The sequence below is a fragment of the Crocodylus porosus genome, unplaced genomic scaffold (genome assembly GCF_001723895.1).
Source record: "Crocodylus porosus isolate Cpor-Errol unplaced genomic scaffold, CroPor_comp1, whole genome shotgun sequence".
In the NCBI taxonomy this organism is placed as follows: domain Eukaryota; kingdom Metazoa; phylum Chordata; order Crocodylia; family Crocodylidae; genus Crocodylus; species Crocodylus porosus.
In genome coordinates this window covers 7,255,101-7,273,133 of record NW_017728928.1, presented here as the reverse complement: position 1 = coordinate 7,273,133, position 18,033 = coordinate 7,255,101, and the positions used below count along the sequence as shown (strand labels likewise).

At 46.8% G+C, this 18,033-nt stretch overlaps 1 protein-coding gene across 1 annotated transcript in view; it reads left to right on the top strand.

The window, feature by feature from the left end:
• Window positions 1-18,033, top strand: part of ANKFN1 (ankyrin repeat and fibronectin type III domain containing 1) — an 89,499-nt gene that overhangs the window by 11,923 nt on the left and 59,543 nt on the right. The window contains exon 3 of the mRNA XM_019542801.1: window positions 10,535-10,739. Coding sequence (XP_019398346.1) covers window positions 10,535-10,739 — 205 coding nt within the window. The remainder of the gene's footprint in view (window positions 1-10,534; window positions 10,740-18,033) is intronic.

Sequence of the window (18,033 nt, the reverse complement as noted above, 5' to 3'; positions counted from 1 at the left end):
TATGAAATAGACTTAGAAACTTCTCAGGTACCTGACTGTAGGGTCAAGAAAGAATTTTTCCCTTCAGTTCAAACTGGCAAAGATCACGAGGCATTTTGCCTTATCCTGCAGTGGGAGGTATGGTTCTCTCCCTAAGATCTGAGCATATGTAACCTCTGCTGTTGCAGTGGCCAAGGCATTAATAGCCCTTCTAGTCTCCCCTCTTTTCCCATAGCAAGTTGTAGAGTTGTTCTTACTTCCAAAATGTTTTGCATCTCATGTGCAAGAGGGAGCAGAGCTGAAGACCCTGTGTCCCCCTGTCCCCTTGGATAAATCATCACCTGTGAATGCAGGAGACTGGACTCCATGACCCAGGGCTCAGGCAGAGAATAACACAGTCCTTTGTCAGGCACCTGGATGCTCTGAAAGGTTTCTGAACAACACAGCAGGAGCAGCGAGGAAATTCTGGCCATGCGATAAGTCTCAACACACCTAAAGAGTTCCCGTGGATGGAGTACAGTCATGGGAGGAGCTGTTTCAGCCAAGAGTCAGCGAGGCCAGGGTCCCCTGAAAGAGTCGCATCAACCAGCTTTGGGGGCGGACTCCCCCAAGGTGCGTCAAGCATGGAGGGGAGGCACTGACGGCTGAGAATTTGAAGTGGGCGATTGGCCCTGAGAAACAGGGAGTCCTGTGCATGAAGGACAGCTATCCCAGGACAAAGCCAAGAGAAGTTTCTAATCTGTTAATGCGCATTGCTCCGCTTAGTGTTCAGGAGGCTTTTGGAAGTTTATAGGGGTTTTTTGTTGCTGTTTGAAGAGTAACCTGTGCCTTTAAGAAGGGTCTGAACAGACTTGGTACATATTGTTAGTTCAGCAGCTCTGCAGTACTTGCACTTTTTTCCTGAGGCTGTATTGGCATCTTAGTGATTTGTTTTTACCAGGCCTTATTCTAGTTTCACGACGCTGAAATTCTCCCAAGGTCGAGGGACCCGACATGCAAATTCTCCGTCTCTAAACCGGGGGTTAGAATATACCCAGTGCAGTAGTCGACAGTCAGAGTTCATGGAAAACCAGCATTGCTGGCACCCCCTTCACAGAAGAGCTGTCTGCCACCAAGAGAGATACGAATGCCTAACAGAAGAGAAAGGGTTGTGGTCGGGGTGGTCTCCTGCTGGTCCAAAATAGCCTGAATTTGGTCACTTTCCAGGCATGCTGCAAAAGACATCTGTTCAGTTGTGTTTCTGGAGAGGCATGCAGGTATGCTTCCTGGAGCAACGTAGGGGTGGAAGAGAGATTTTCTTGTAGGAGTCAGGCTGGCAGAGTTTCTTTTTTATGATTATTTTAATCATAGGTAGGGTTTTCTTGCAATACTAATTGTGTGTTGCAATACTAATTTTATAAGTTAGGGAGCCTATAGCCTCATACAGGTGTATTTTTAGTATTTCAATATGAAGAAATAGCTACTGACATCTCCCATGTCATCTTCCTCTCTATGAATAACTCCTCTTCAGCTGTTGTGCTCTCCATAAATAGCTTTGGGTAGCTGCTGACTGATCGATATGCAGGTGGTTTGGCAGTGAATATCTATCCAAGTAGTTACTTGGTCCTGATAATCGGTGGTCATGCTGTTGGCTTGAGTTCTTTGAAGGAGCGGGCACCATTGCTTGTTCCTAATTAGTAAAACAACAGTATTGCTAGGACTGAGATGCCCCCCTGGGTACAAGAGGTGCTTGATTTGCTCAGAGTGAATACGCCTGATCCTTTTACCTTCTTTTTGTTCTTGAATCATTTGTGAACAGATCCTCGTTTCTGTGAATAGTTGACAGGTTTCTCAGGAGTTGGGTGCTCACATCCTATTGACTTCCTACTTGCCCAAATTGTTTTCAAGCTCTGGATGGTTTATGATGGCGCCACAAAAGCAAGTAAACTAATGCATAAGTAACGGCAGAGAACACTCTTGCTTGTGCTTGAGCACCGTTGGAAACATGCAAATGCAAGTATTTGCATTCCTTAATCATGGAAGCAAAAATCCTTTCATGCAAAACGGGCAAACAAGACAGGAAGCAAACATGGTGGAACCAAACTGCAGGTCTGCAATCAAAAACCTGGTCCAGCATTTGCAGGATCCAAACAGGCTGCAGCTTCTTTGTTCCTGGAAAGGTTCAGGTTAACAGAAATGCATTGACTAAAGCTTATCACAGCATGCGCGTGACCTGCTAATGCCAGGACTGATGTTCTGATACCTCCCCAGTGAGCCGTCTTGTGCCTTGGCCTTCAAAGTCCATAGCAAAGAACCTGGAATATTTATATACAAAAACTTCAGCGTTCTGAACTCCTAAAAAGAGAAAGAAGTCCAACTGTCTTTTCTAAAGCAATCGTAACTTTGCTGAATGCTATGCAGTGGCAAGTATGTTAGAGCTATGGTTGTACTGTGCTTGCATTGTACTTCTGAGGGCTGATCATCAGCTGGTGCAAACTGCCGTCTTACAGGAGCAACCAGGTTCAGGTCTCCTCCTCTGGTCTCTTGCTCTTCTCATTTCCTTTTGTTGCTCTTTTTCTCTGCACCCTTTTTCTGGCGCTCTTTTTTTGGTGCGTTTTGCGCTCTCTGTGTCGTTCTCACACCTTCCCACTCCTGTTTCTTTTCTTAAATGTGCACACATCCTGCTGTTAAGTTGCTTGGCTTTCAGAACTCCTCGGTGAGCATTCCTGAAGAGCCCGTTTTCCTCTTGAGACCGGAGGGGCTGCTTGACAGGCGGAGGTGGCACCAGCCTTTCCTGCTGGGGTGGGGGGGCTGCAGTGGGCTAGGCAAAAAAATTGGAGGGACTGCAAAGGCAGGACATGGGCCAGGCTGGGAGCGCCCTGCCTCTGCAGGCAGGAGCAGGGCAGGCTTGGCTGTGCGAGGCGGGAGGCAGGGGGGCTTGGATGGGGCGGCACTGGGAGGGGTGGTTGTGGGGGGCTAAGGTGAATTTAGGGGTGGCTATAGCCCCCCCCAACCTTCTCAGCACTGCTCCTGCTGACCGGGTTATTCAATTGTCAGCCATGCAGGTAAGGAGACTCCTGCGGCAGCTGAGGAACAGAGGGCTACCTATGAAATTAGAAACCTAATACAGAATGCTCCATAAATAAAATAAATTGGTAGAAATGTTCACCTCCTTTGAACCCCCCTCAAAGGTTTTAATCTGAGATCTGTTCTGACACGGGCCTCTGTCTTGGCTTTTTTTTTTAATTTTCTTCCCTAAAGAGAGCAAGATGCTTCTCCCTTCATCCATTACACTCCCCCGGACCCATTTGTTTTTTTGTGGTGCACACTACACTTCCTCCCATGACAGCCAGATCTTTTCCAAGCCTCTTCAGGTGCTTGTCTTTCAAGTCAGTTGCTCTCCTTTCTTTCCTTGTCCCTTGTGGCAGTGTCCATTGCAAAACCAGCTATGGGATTTTTCCATCCTGGTCACATAGCCAAGCCATGTCATTCTCCTGTAGTATAGCAGTCCGGACATCAAGTCTGTTCCCATTATATTCTTCCCATCTACATCTGAGATGCTGTCACGCCCGTGCACTTTTTGAGATGTGTCATAGGCATCTGTGATGAAACGGTGTCAGAGCATTCATCAGGCCAGAGTTTTTGGTGATACCTTTTATTGGACCAACTGTGTAGTTGGGAGACAAGGTTTGCCTAGCTTTCAGGAACATACGGCCCTTCCTCAGGTCTCAGGGAGAAGCAGACACAGCAAGCAATGCTTATTGATATTATCTTTAATATCCCCTTGGTCATATACCAACTGCCTGTGCTCAACAGGGAGGACCGCTCTGGAAGTGAGATGAGTTTGGTTGGACCTTCCCGACCCAGTGCATTGGTCCTCCTGGAGTTCCGGTTTTGCAAGAGTCATTTTTTTTGCTAGCATGAGTGCCTCCCTGCTATTTTCCCCTAATCTTCATATTAAGGTATGTAAAGGAGACATATCCAAGAGTCTCTTAAAAGTATTGGATTAGCTGCTCCCTGCAGCCAACTGTTTGTCCCCCAGACGATGGGTTTCAGGCCCAGGGTTAGGTGACCGCCTGCAAGTTGCCTAGTCCTGAGATAAAAAAGCAGTGACCAGCTTAGTTACGTAGAGAGAAAGAGAAAGAAGCCGAGATGGAGACCTGCAAGGAGCAGGTAAGCCGCAGCAAGGGGTCCTGAATCGGGTGAAAAGACCTGGAGGATTGTCAAGTAGCGAGAGCTGCTGCAGTTGTGTTGGACAGTTTTGGTATTGAGAAATAAAGCAATCCCTGCAGACAGGGGCTGAAAAACTGCCCCCACTGGGGGTTTTGTGTTGCCTTGCTGGCTGCTTGCAGGTTCCCTGTCACTTGTAATTGTTGTTTTTCCATACACGTAAAGCAGTTGGATACTGGTGGCCAGGCTGACCTTTGTTTTAGACAGAGAATGGCAAAATGAGAACAAACGAAGGAAAATTGGCTTTTCTCTGCCAGCCTTTGCCCAGCATGAAAAGAGCTGCCTGTCCCTGCCTTAGAGATTTAAAGGTTCAATATACAGACAGATCTTCTGAGTTTTATGTAACAGGGGTGTGCTTAGCTATCTTTTAATCAGAATTTTTTAAGGGTGCCTGGGGTGTCTTCCCCCCCCTTGTTTTGGGTGTATGTAGTGTGGATAATGGCATGGATAGATGTGTCTCACATTTAAGGACTCAGTTTCTTACAGCTGAATGATTATGGGATAATTTTAACTTTTACTTAAAAAAAAAAAAAAAAACATTTCTAGTCCACATGCTTTCAAAGAAAAGCTTAAAAATGTGGCTCTGCATCAACTTGAGCAGCTCCAAAAACCAGAAAGCAAATAAGAAGAAATCAAAATACACGGCTTAAAAATACCCTCGGATTTGTTTTAAACCATCTCACGACTCTAGGGATACATGACCCATGAACTGTGAATTTTAAGGGAGTGAAAATACTAGAGGCCTTGCAGGTACCTTCTGGAGGAACACGCTGATACTGAATGCAGCACGTGGCACCAAACAGAGATATGGGCGATGCTGGTCCTGCCGGTGACCTGCTCTGTGGCCTTCAGCATGTCACTTGGTGTCTTTTTGCCCCTTGTCCTCTCTTGCCTTTTTTTGGCTGGTCCATTCAGCCTGTAAAGTCTCAAGAGGGTTTCTCTCACTGTGTCTCTGTACAGTGTATCATGCACTGGGGCTCCGGTCTCAGTTGGGTCACGACACCAATAATCAGTAAGATGTCAAATGAAAAAGCCAGGACCTCCAAAAACCACCTCCTTCTCAAATCACCACCACTCTCTGAACAGGCAGCTCTCCTTCATAACCTGAAGCTGTGAAGGAGAAGGTCCTGTTGGCTTGTAATTTTGCACCTTTCCGGACATCTTCCAGGAAGAGCAGTATCCCTGTGCCACCATCCTCCGGGTCCTTAAATATTACATTTGTATTACTAGAGAATATCTTTAAACTACAGGCTGCTCGTGAGAGTTCATTCTGTAAGTGAATCATCCCATGGCTCACAGAGAGTTGTAGCAGAGTACAACTGAACCGGGTCTGAAGGTGTTATTTCAGCACTAGGACGTAAAAACTCTGCTCTCGGTGGGTGTTTGTTTGCCGAGTCCTTCCTATTCTTTACACGTAGCATTTGGGATGGTTTCTCCTTGTGTGCGTCTGGTGTAAAGGAAGAGCCGTCCATTAGGGACAGGAGGTAAAGCAGCTATCAGAGGGAGCCCTGTGCAGGTCAGCATGCAGCTTTGTAGGAGAGCGGAGAGCAGGGTGGCACGGGAGTGCTCCAGAGGGATTTTTACCCTGAGTCTGAGTGACAGAACAAAATTGCTTTGGGTAAATTGCTGAGCCTCTGCTAAATTCTGCTAATAGCAGGCAATTGCAGAAAATTAAGGTCTCTGGGGGGCAAAATAACAGATCCAGCCATTTCTTGAAACTCATCGAAAGACGTTCCTTTAACCATAATTGTACTAAGAGATTCTAAAAGGGGCTAATATGAGCACAGCCTTCTGGCCATTTTTAAAACCATCGTGTTTCACCAAACACCTTCTCTTGTGCTTGCCATTAACCCTCTAATTGATCTAGTCGCTGTGTCAGTGAAGATGACAATTTGGGTATTTGCTGTCAAAACTCAGCACCTGCCCCCACCCCCCGGACTGCTTGGACAAAGGGGTGTTGAGAGTGCCGATAACTTCAGTGTGATTTCACCGTGGGGGCAGAGATGATTTACAGAGCCTGCACATCTCTGCCATAGACTGTGCAGACTGAGCTGCAGGCAGTGAGTTGTGCTGGGATGTGACCGGGGTAAATCCCTGAGTACAGGGATCCAGCCGGGGACGTGAACAGTCTAAGCTACCACAGCATCGCAGGTTGGGTAGTCCCCTGTCTTGCAGCCTGGAGGGAGGGTCTTTGCTTTTCCCACCTCCCCTGGTTCTACAGAAGCCGCTAAACCTGGCTACCCATTGCACTGCTCAGGGGAACGGGGTGGGAAAGGAGGTGGGGAGTGAACAGCGAGTCCCTTTATTGTCAATAGGAAAGATTGCCCAGAATTTCAGATACGCTTCTGCGGCTGTAGCTGGGGCTCACTGGTGTGTTAATGGCAGTATATGATGTTTGCAAGTTCCTTGCTCCGGTGCCCGGGGCACCAAACTGTCATTTGAGAGACCTAGGTTCTTTTTACTGCCTTTGCCGCTAATCTGCTGGGCTCTGTTGCTCTCTCTGCTTCAGTCTCCTCTGCCAGCCTTTGTCTGTCTCTGGACTGGGGACTCTCCCTGTGTGTCTCAACAGTGCTGAGTGATTGCAGGTGGGTCTTCTGCTGAGATGCAAATAGTAATTAAAAAGCAAGCGGTTGTGTGCTGTGCCCTAGTGCTGGGAACCTCACCAATAAGTGTATGTCTTCCCCCATATGCTCAGAGAAAGACAATCCAAGACCACTGTAGGGCTGCAGCTCCATGAAGCCTCCAAGGGCCTGCTTCTTACCACATCCATTTTTGCTCATTAGCTCCAAGGACGTGGCTTGCCCAGATGGCTATGCTTCAGTTGGTACACGTCAGCACTCTGATTTAACCAAGGGGTCTCCCTGTCACATACCCCAATTATCACCGGGCTCTTGGCATATGCATCTCATTCAGGCACCCTGTTTCTTTGCAGTACCTCGTTAGCTCAGAAAATGTGCGAAGTTATTTGTAATCAGATCCTTTCGTGTTCGGCCTGTCCAAATGATAATGGAAGAGTTAAAGGACTCATGAGACTTGGTGTTGACTTCAGTCTTAAAGGCAAATTATGCCAAAGGCTAACCTCAGTAACAGGGCAAAAGTTTAATAGAGGCTTTTATGACGGTAAATGGTATAGCTGATTGGCGGGTCCTGATCCTGAACGTCTCCTTGCACAGGATTTAGGCTGAGAGTCCACAGCAACAAATGGTTGCATGACTTCCACTGTAATTCACTTCACTTCTTGCCTGGCAACCAGAGGTTGAAAGAAAGCAAGGTTGGGAGCATCAGCTTCTCTAGACCACCACCGTATCTCTTCCAAATGTGGGTCTGGTGCCTTGCGCATTAATGGATCTCCGTGTTTGGAAGGGAAGTGTTGGGTGGGGGGGAGTTATACCTTGGCTTATACCCACTTTTTATCCCATGTGGACTGCTGTGGGGGTTGTACGTGTTTACCCAAATTCTCCTCTGTAATTTTCAGCCTCACCACGTTGCATCCTTTTTGACAGGTGTAAGCTTTTCAGCCGCCAGAGGAAATGCTCTATAGACTTCCTACTATAAGCCGAGGGAGCAGTTCAGAATCCTCTGCTGTGAAAAGCAGCAGGCAAATGGGAAAGGTGCAGCGTCAGAATAAATGTAACAGCCATTCAAAAGATCCTAATACTGAAAGATGCCTGGTACCACAGAACGTAGAAAATATCACTGCTTCCATTTTCACAAATGCCTAGGGACTAGCCGAGGGCACTGCCAAATTTTCTGAAGTGCCGTACAAAAAAGCAGAGGCATTTCTTGTCTCTTTGGAGTGTAAGCTCTTCAAGATAAGGTAGAAGATGCTGGGGACAAGAAAGGAGCACAATGGTCAAGCAAAGCGTGCCTGTTCATTATGCAAAGGCTAGCAGGAAGGCTCAAAATCCTGGATGTATTTGACTTATAAAACATACTCTGCCATAGCCTAGGCATTTGTTGGTCATGGGCTTGTTAGACTAAAAAGGCTGTTACAACCTGAATTGTGGCAGGGGAAAAGGAGCAACAGCAGTTTTGCTTTTCTAAGGTTTTGGGGTGTGAGCCTGAAACCGAAATGCAGCAGAGTATCCCATTCCCAGGCCCTGAGATCTGTTGATGCCAACAGGATGGTGGCATTCCTGCATGACTAAGTGTAAGCCAGTGGTCCATGTGCATTACATGTGCTTCTCTCAGCCGGCCCCTGTTGGATGCAAATCTGTTATGGTCCCAGCTACGTAACCCTCGTTCATAGCTCCACAGGTCCATGCACCGAGGCTCTGGGTTGGGTTCAAGCCCTTGAGACAGGCACGAGAGTCTTGCCAGCATATTTCCTGTGAACAAGTTTGGCAGGACTGAAACAAAGGGATCTCCCTTTCGCTACTACCCATATCAAAGGGAGTTTTGCCATTAATTTCTGTGACTGTAGGAGCAGCACTTGCACCTCCGCCGTGAACACCCTGTTACTAGGGACCTACCTAAGTAACAGTGAGATAATGGGTTTTTTGCAGCCCGCTTGCGGCACCCAGAGCCACCTTCATTCAGTCTCTGTCTCTACCGCAGGCTGGTTGATTTTGCAGGACATTTCAGCCAACACCAGATTTCCCAGCTGTTTTCTGTGATTTCCACAAAATGTGCAAAACCAAAATTTAGGTAGGTCCCTACCTATCACTGATTTTAGAGGACCTACTCAGCCATAAAAATTGCATATGACTTAAACACAGCATCAAACTGTGATCAGACCGCTAACAATCTTGGCTTGTGTGATTGCAGTATTTTTGTGCATACAATAAAAATACCAAATTGGAGCTGTTTTTCACTGGTTTTAGTATTTTTAATGCATTTTAACCCATTAGGTCCTTTCCTGAGTTATTTGATTCTGCTGTCAGGTTTTGTAAAAGCTGTGACGCTTCAAGGACTTTATCTGGAGTTATCGACTTATGTTCAGGGGGAAAAGCTTTTTATTCCTAAAACTGAACCTGGAAATAAAAGGTCCTGCAGGGTTAGTTTACCAATCCCACCTTGTTCCCACCAGGACCCTCTTGTGCCAGGTGCTGTTCAAACACCGAACAAAGAGCCAGAGTTTAACATCCAAGTATAAGAAAAGATATAGCTGATTGCTACAGACAGATAAGGGAGCACAGGGAAACTGGAAGATGATGGGCAGCAGTCATAGCACATCAGGAGCCCAGTGGCTGTCAATATTTTTGCCAGCATCACAGCAACAGGAGTTTTAAGAAGGGTGCTGAAGTAGCTCTGCAGAAGTTTTTAAGGACTTCCTCCAAGGGATGGGGGCAGCATGAGTGTGACGGTCAGCACACGCCTAGAGCGTGGAGAAGCAGCTTGTATTTGGTGAGAAAGAAGTGAGGACCAAAGAAGAGATGTATAGAAAGGTGCGACAGGATCAAGGAAATGGGCTTAGAGGCTGATTATTTGGGCAGGTTTCTGACTGGGTCTCAGCTTACACTTGAGCATGTACCTATGTGCAGTAGCGGTGATTGAATTATTAGAAATGAAGGTCACCACAGCATCTGGAATAACTGCAGTGACTTCAGTGCCATGACACCAGATTTACTTTGGCCTAGCTCAGAAGAGAGTTTGGCCCAGTGCATTAAAAGAGGCCACTTTGGCTTCTTGTATCAGACTCCTAATAGCTTCCTTCAGAATGGATGCTCAACATAGACACCCCATCCTAGGTGTAGATATGAATCTGGAGCAACCCATTTGGTTTCAAGAGTTGTTAAAAATAAAATGCTTTAGCAAAATGAAGAGGATGGTCATGTGCTGTAAATGCAGGATAAACCCCTCTCCCCAATTCCCAGACTTCATTTGATCTTTACCAGAATTATTTCCCTCGAAGAGAATCATTTAATCCACCAGGTATCAAATCTTTTATTCCTCACATCTACTATCAGTTGCTCATAGTATTCCCATTAGACCTTAAATGCAGGGGGCTGCAAGCGAGAGAGGAACAGTGGAAAAAACCCTGGTCAGACCCAGTTCACTCTCCCTTTCAGCATCCACTCTTTGCCGCTGTGTGACACAGGAGACTGGGCAAGGTGGACCTATGATCTGACCCAGTACCCGGCAGTTCTTATGCGGTTGCCTCCGATCTCTCCGTGCCCGCTGAAATCAGTGGGACTATACTGCCAGAAACAACAACCTGCCATGCAAAATCTTCAAAATGTGGCCCTAAATATTCTTGATTTCCCAACAGATGTGTAGGTGGCCAGAATTTGTGGAAAGTTATGTGGCGTCTGAGTTGCGCAGGGTGGGTTACAATGGCGTAGTTTGAATGGCTAACACAAGTGGAGCAACCCCGTGTCACATGGCTGCATTGCCTTCTTTCTAGGACCTGCCACGTGAACATGACGCAGCAGATGCAGAACTTGAATCTTTCCCAGATGAAAAAGAGCAGCAGCGGACCATCTTCTCCGAACGCTGCGAAACGGCTCTACCGAAACCTCTCCGAGAAGCTGAAGGGGAGTCACGCATCCTTCGACGAAGCATATTTCAGAGCCAGATCAGATAGACTCAGTCTCCGGAAGACTTCAGTGGTAACTACTTCATGCTTATCAAACTATCCATTCACTACTCTCATTGATTTCACCTATGTCTCCTAAATCACTTTCCTTCAAAGTTGTGCCCTTTCCCTAACTCCTCATCTGCATTTTGTTTGTTTGTGGGCCCCCTCCACACGCGCGATGACTCCCAGCTTCACAAGCACAAAAAGTCCTACAAATAGGAATTGCTCCAGTAGCAAGTGCTGTGCTTGGAAATCAGCTGTTGGGGTGGCAGGGGTTGCTTTTTCCTTGTGGTCTAGATTGTGCTACCTTTCTCACAGTTGCTTCCAGGAGTAAGGGCTCGTACGAGTAAACATGACAGAATCTGGCCTTACGTAGCTGAAAAATGCCTACATTGGACCCAGAGGAAATAATTTTTGATCGGGGCATCCCAAAGAGTCTAGCTGAGGCATCAACTTTTCTAAACAACGGAGGAAGTGAAACTCATCTACGTAGTGATGAAATGCAAGGCAAGTTGGGTGCTGTGATGTTGGCACCAGATAGGGATCTAGATCAGGAGAAGCAAGGATTACTTGCCTCCCCCCCACACAAAAAAAAACCATGCAAAAATCAAGGCTTTTGGCTTGGGACCTGTCTTCTGGTACAGAGCATGTGTGTGCAGTTGAGTATCCTAGTCCCACCTGCCCATGCGAGTAGTCCCAGTTACGTCAATGGGACTACTGCTGGGCAACCTTACACATCTGTTCTTTGAAAAACCGGCAGAGACCCTGGACTAATGACACAAGCAAAACCTGGATCTTTATCCCTGGAGGAGGGCCACTCCCCTCATACTTCAGGCTTTGCTGTGAGAAGGTGATTTTCCCTCCGAGCTACAGGGAGGGAGAAGAGATGTGGAAACCTGCCAGAATTATGTCCTGAAAGACAGCTCCCCCCAGCCTAGGGGAGCAGCAGGCTTTCGGCGCTGCGTGGGGATGTGCCAAGAAGCACCTGCTGGGACAGTGAATCTGTCCCTCCAAGTACATGCTTGAAGCTAGCTAAGTGGATCACGGTGCTCAGCACAGGGCAGGACTGGTCTCCTAAGGGGGCTGGGATGCTTAATGAGAACATCCTGTTCAACCTGGAAAAAATGTGCAGGTTCAAGTTCCCTAACGCACGCAAGTCTGCTCAGTGCAGAAGCAGCACCGCAGGCAGCAGTCCCAGGACCGAAGCCCTTTGAGAGTTAATTCAGGACAATCGCATCGTGCTAAGGGGGACTTGCATGAAGACCTGGGACCAGGCTCTGCCTGATTCCCTTACGGGGACACAGAGGCCAAAAGAAGCCCTTGTCTTCCTTGGCACAGTCCACGGAAAAGCTACGTTGCTGTCGGGCAGGCGTGGCTGAACTGCAACGCACCACAAGTGGCCCGACAGCCTCCGTGGTGGCACGTGGCAGACTGGGGAGGGGGCAGGCAGCACAGCGGCAATAGGGCAGAAAGCAGCGCAGCAGATTAGGCAGGGGGCAGGAATTGGGGTGGCACTTGGAGAGGGCACAATTTGTGACACACCTGTCAACAAGGTTGGCCTCCATAGCTCTAGAGGAATGGCTGTGTCCATACTACCGTGGTGCGACGTGGCATCCTAAAGGGAATATAGGACCATGGCTCCCTGCTATCACCCCGAGAGCTGCTCAGGGGAATTGTTGTACCTTGTGGCAGGGGAGGCAGTGGGAAGTACTTACCACACTTGGTAATGGGAATGCAGCCTCCGTCTATCCAGGAGGCATGTCTCCTTGAGGCACAGCATCTGCCGGTGCTTCCTACCTGAGGATAATTTGGGGTTCAGGGAGCTTGGTGCAGACCTGAAGTGTGAGCTGTTGGAAAGCCCTGTCCAGTCATGCTTCCCATCTCCCTTTTTTCTTACCATTTCTTTAATCACACATCTTTTGTGTGGCTAATGCTGTCAAGAGGCGGTGAGGAGCAGGAGGAGGACACGGCGTGCCGTGAGACCAAGCTGATGTGTGTGGTGGATGAAGAAGGCTCATCCGCCATGCCGAAGGAGCAGCTGCCAGCCCTGGGGATGGCAGTCTTGTGTTATCCTCGGAGGTCAAACTTGCTCTCTCCCGGCCCCTCTGCTTCTTCTTAGCCGGGAACTCCTGGTTCCCTTGCTAGGCCTGGGAGTGTTTGCATTGGGGTCAGTCCTTGGCCATCCCCTGACTCTGTTATCAGCAGTGACATGAGCGGTGTTCCACTGGCAAATAGAGCAAAACCTGCTAAATTAATTGACCCACTACACAGCAGGAGAGTTTGATAGCTTTTGGTCACTGCTGACCTGTAGTGAGCGGTAAGTGCCAGGAGGTGCAGCTCTGTGTCCCATCACCAGTTCAGGGCTTGATCACGTACCCTTGAAAGTCAAAGGAGAAGACTCCTGCTGAGCCCAGTGGCTTTGGATCAGGTCCCAACGGAGACATTAAATCTTCCAACTTCTTGTTGCTTTCAGCCTCCCCTAGAACACAACACGACAGCCATTAAAATAGGGCAGAAATATGACACTTCACTGCTTGCTTGCTGCTGTATTTTCTGATAACTGCATCTGTGGCATAATCATCACCTCCGACTAAAATCAAATTTCCAAATGAGCAAGCAGCATTTTTAGTTTTTCTTCACCTTCTGCTGGTGAACACTTTTTTTTTTTTCTTTCCAGTCTCTTTTTCTCTGCAGCGCTTTCCAATTCAAGAAATTGTTGTCCCGTGACAGGCATAGCAATGCCCCAAAATAGCAGTATTCTTGAACTCGTGTTTATCAAAACAAATATTTGCTGGAATTGCATTAACATTTTTTCCTACCCCAGTAGCACATAGTGGAGTTTTTCAAGCTAACCTAAAGCAAATAACTTGAAAGGGGTACTTCATTTTAATTAGCTACAGAGGATAGCATTCTTAAACACCCTAGCACTGAATCACTTTACTGGAACTTGGTTATTGCTTTCAGCAAAGCAACACTGTGGTCCCTTTCAATATGTAGCTTTTTGAATGGGTGCAATACCTAAATAAATCTATCCCTTAGCGCAGCTGTCTCAAGTCAAGTCTCCTGGCAGCTTCTAATCCATTCAAGGAGGAGAAACTTGAAAACTGACCCCAAACTTCAGTGGATCGCTTGCAAAAGCCCCTTCCAGTTCCTTTTGCACCCAGTGGTAATTTCATAGTAGGGAAAAATAGTCTAGTGAATGCAAATGAAGGCAGAAAGCAGGAGGCTCTTGTGAATTATTTTGACAATACCAGCTGGTCTGAAATGGAACATGTGGGCCTGATATCGTGTCGTCCTCCTATCCCCACTGGAAGTGCGTCCCCCCGAGCTGCAGATGACTGAATAACACTGCAGTGCTAAAGAATGTTTTAAATAGTGTGTGTCAACTATTTGCGGCAAATATAGTCTGCAAAGAGATTCTGGGTTTCTGTTTGCAAACTAACAGTTGGGAAAAGGTGGTTTAGTCGACAGAGCACTTGTCTGGAGCTCAAGAGCTGAGCTGTGTTCCTAGCTTAGATGCAGATGCCATGTGTGACCAAGGGCAAACCACTGACTCTTCTGCGTCCCCATTTTAAAAAACAGGATCGATATTTTTGCTAACTTGCTGTAGGATCATGAGATTAAAACCTGCTAATGAAAACAAGGTGCTCGACTGTTGCGGTGACGAGAGCTTTTGTATGTCGAAAGAGCTCTAACTAGATGTAACGTTTTTCTTTTCGCTGTTCCAAACTAAGAGACAATTTGTCCTCTCCAGCGTATTTCAGCCCTTTGAATTTTTCACTTAGAGTATTTGATTTTTGTAGTTTGGTGACAGGGAGATTTGGAAAAGAGACAGAAAGTGGGTTATACTGCATGCTCTGCTCCTTGTTTGGATGAATGTAGGGTTTTTAATGTTTGAGAAACAAATTTAGGCCTGTTCTGGCAAAGCGTTTAAGTGTGTGCTAAAGTCCTGTTCACCAAAGCACTCATGCCCAGAATTTCTGATGTACAGATATAAAATTACAGATAGGCACCTAGTAGGATTTGCAAAGGTACCTGAATCATGGTCTTGAACTGAACTAAATTAAAATCTCCAATAATTTTTTAGCAATATTTACCCAGCTCTGGGGATGGGTACAGTCATTGTACGGCACCTAACATATCATCTGATAGTGCAGACGTATACATTTTTTAAAGAGCCAAATCCTGCTCTTAGCCTCAGGTTGTACAGCCACAGTAAACACCACGGAGTTCATTCAGCTACAGTATTCAAATTGCAGGAATTGGCCCCAAATACTGAAGCTGTACCAAAAAAAAAAAAGATTGTTTTGCTTATTTCTAACACCAAGTTTGCCCCTTGCAATGCGATGTAATCAGCACAACACAGATTTTGAACTTTCAGTATAATCTGAATATAAAATAAGGTGATATTTGTCACTTGAATAGCGCCATATAAAACCTTACGTTGAATCCTCATGCACATGCTTTCAGGTCAGTTTAAATAACTCTAATGCTAATTTTATAGAAATGTGAAATTGAGACTGTATGTGGTATCGCAAAAGAATTCAGTGTCGGGAGGGGATTCGAAGGCAGAAAGAAATAAGTGGCTTCTAGTCCTGTACTCACCCCACTAGAGCCCCCTGGAAGTACTGAACCATTGATTTGTCTCACCTGGTCGTTTTTCTTGCTTGCACGGTGACTATCAATCATTATTTTCTCAAGTGCACGTACTCGATTTCATTCAGCTAATAAAGAGTTGTAGAGATGTCTTTATGAATTGATTGCCTATTGACTTGGCTTGCACAGCGGTGGTACCAGCCACCTGATAGTGTTTGGTTTTTCCCCGTCAGATGAATGTGCAGGCAGTGCTGATGCTTCCCCTGAAATTTGCTTTAGCTGTATATATGACATGAAAACAGAGGGTGCAAATGCCTACATCAAATGAACTTGTAAGGGGTGCAGATGTGGCCAGAATTAATTCATTTTAAAGTTTAACTAAATATTCATGTTAAAATGGTATTGATAGCCAGCTCTAAATCTTAATAAAAAGCAGGCTTGGGAAGGATATAGTTGTCGGTTCTCCATTCAGGGCAATAAACCAGAGAGAAAAGGAGTGTGCTTCTTAACCCTAAAGCTAACACCCTTATTTGAGTCAAGTATGCCTCAATAGCTTGGTGACAGGCAGCTCCCAAAGGTATGCCATAACCTCAAGCTCCTGAAGATTTCACGGGGTTTGATGACTTTTCACGTGTTTCAGGCTCATACCACAAACGAACACAATTCCCTCGTTCTAAACAGGATGTTTCAGCGATGAATCGAAAGGGGGGAAGGCTGCACTACACCCAACTTCTCAGCTGTGGTTTCTGAGCAGCCAAGTATTACATAAGCAGAACAGCAGATGTGTAGAGCTGCTGCAATAAAAGGAAACTGTGCTGCATTGCAGTAAAACAATGTAATTTTAGGATTTTCCCTATAATTGGGGAAACTTGCAAGATCTATCTCTTACCTTGATTTTAGATGTTCCCTCTTAAGTGACAATGCTCGCCTTGAAAAACTTAAAAAATTGCTTTAGGTAACATTGTCCCTCTGTCTAGCTACCCATCGCTCATCTGCCTCTCATTTCAAGATTGTCCTTTTGCACCATCGTGATAACATCAGCGTACTCTGTGCGCAGATGAAATCACGGTCTCACAATTGCTGTGCTAGGTACTAGAGGTCCATGTCCTGAACATCGTGTTTGCTCCATGTTTTGTCTTGAAATGGAGTTCCTTGGAAATAGGCAGAAAGCTGGACCCGATGATCTTGTAAGATAAGCCTGTGCAAAGTGGTAAGTATTCTTACCGTGGCCGATTTGGAGGGACAGTGATTTGAATCTCCAAATCAAATCTCGATTTGGCCGAATCGGATCTGAAGATTTGGCGCCAGTTCGGAGATTCGGCCATAGACTAAACAGGCAGCAGTCCTCACCACGTTGGACACAGCTGCCTCCAGCTGGTAAGTCTGTTGTGCTGGGCAGAGGGGGAGGGAAGGGGCATGGGGGGAGGGGCGCAGATCAACTCCCCCACAGCAAGAGAGGGATTGGAGCTGGGACTCAGACAAGCTGTCCAGCTGGGGTGAGGGGGCCTTCTGCCACTGCATGCTGCCAGGTCTTAACAGGCCAAGAGTCTTCACCATGCTGGACACAGCTGCCTCCAGCTGGGCAGAGGGGGAGGGAAGGGGCATGGGGGGAGGGGCGCAGATCAACTCCCCCACAGCAAGGGAGGGATTGGGGCTGGGGCTGGGACAAGCTATCCAGCCGAGGACTCAGGGCGGGGGGCTGTGGGATGTGGGCGCAGCAGTGCTTGGAGCAGGGGCTATGCCCTGCTGCCACTTGCCTGGCCAGGGCTGGGGGTGGTGCAATGCAGCTGTGGCTTGCTCCATGTCCCTCATCCCCGCCCCAGCTGGGCAGCTTGTCCCAGCCCCAATCCCCGCCCCTCGCACCTTCCTTCCCCCCTCTGCCCACCACAACAGACTTACCAGCTGGAGGCAGCTGTGTCCAGCGTGGTGAGGACTGCTGCCTGTTTAATCTATGGTCAAATCTCTGAAGTGGTGCCAAATCATTTCCAAATCGATTCGGAGGCTTCTGATTAGATTCAGATTCAGAGATTCGGCTGCCAAATCGAACCAAATCTCCTCCGAAGCAAATCAGCTACCAAAGCTTCGCAGAGCCCTATTGTAAGGTCCCTTCTAGCCTCTAACATCTATGTTTGCCTCGCTTTTGTGCTTTGAACTCTCAAGATAAGCACAAAAGAGAAAGCCAGGCTCCTTACAGTGGGTGGGAAGGCCTGATACAACTGTGCTTGATATGTTAAAGATAAAATTAAATGCAGCAGGGGCAGGGTGGGGGGTGAACAACGTGTAGAGTAGGCTTGTAACCTCTTTTCTGTTGGGCAACCAAATACACTGATGAGTGAAGACAGCTCACAGTGGCTGCCCTTTCAGATAACATCACCTCATTTGTTGCCTTGTATCTGATACTTCCTGTGCAATGTTCCTTCTGACCAGGGGGTCCTGAGCCCTATTGCACTGTTTGCAATTCATTTATTGCAGATGGATTAAATTTTTCTGAGATTAGTAATTTCTGAGCCACCAAGTATTACATAAGCAGAACAGCAGATGTGTAGAGCTCCTGTAGTGAAATCTAGAGCTGAATGAAAAATTTCCAGCAGAACTTTACTCCCTCCAAAAATGGCTGCTGCTTCTTTTTTTTTTTCTTCTTTTTTTGCAATCAATGTGTTCTTTAGGAATATTGAGTTCAATGAAATTTTGTTTTGAAAAAAATTAGTTTGAAGTGAAGCCTTTCACTA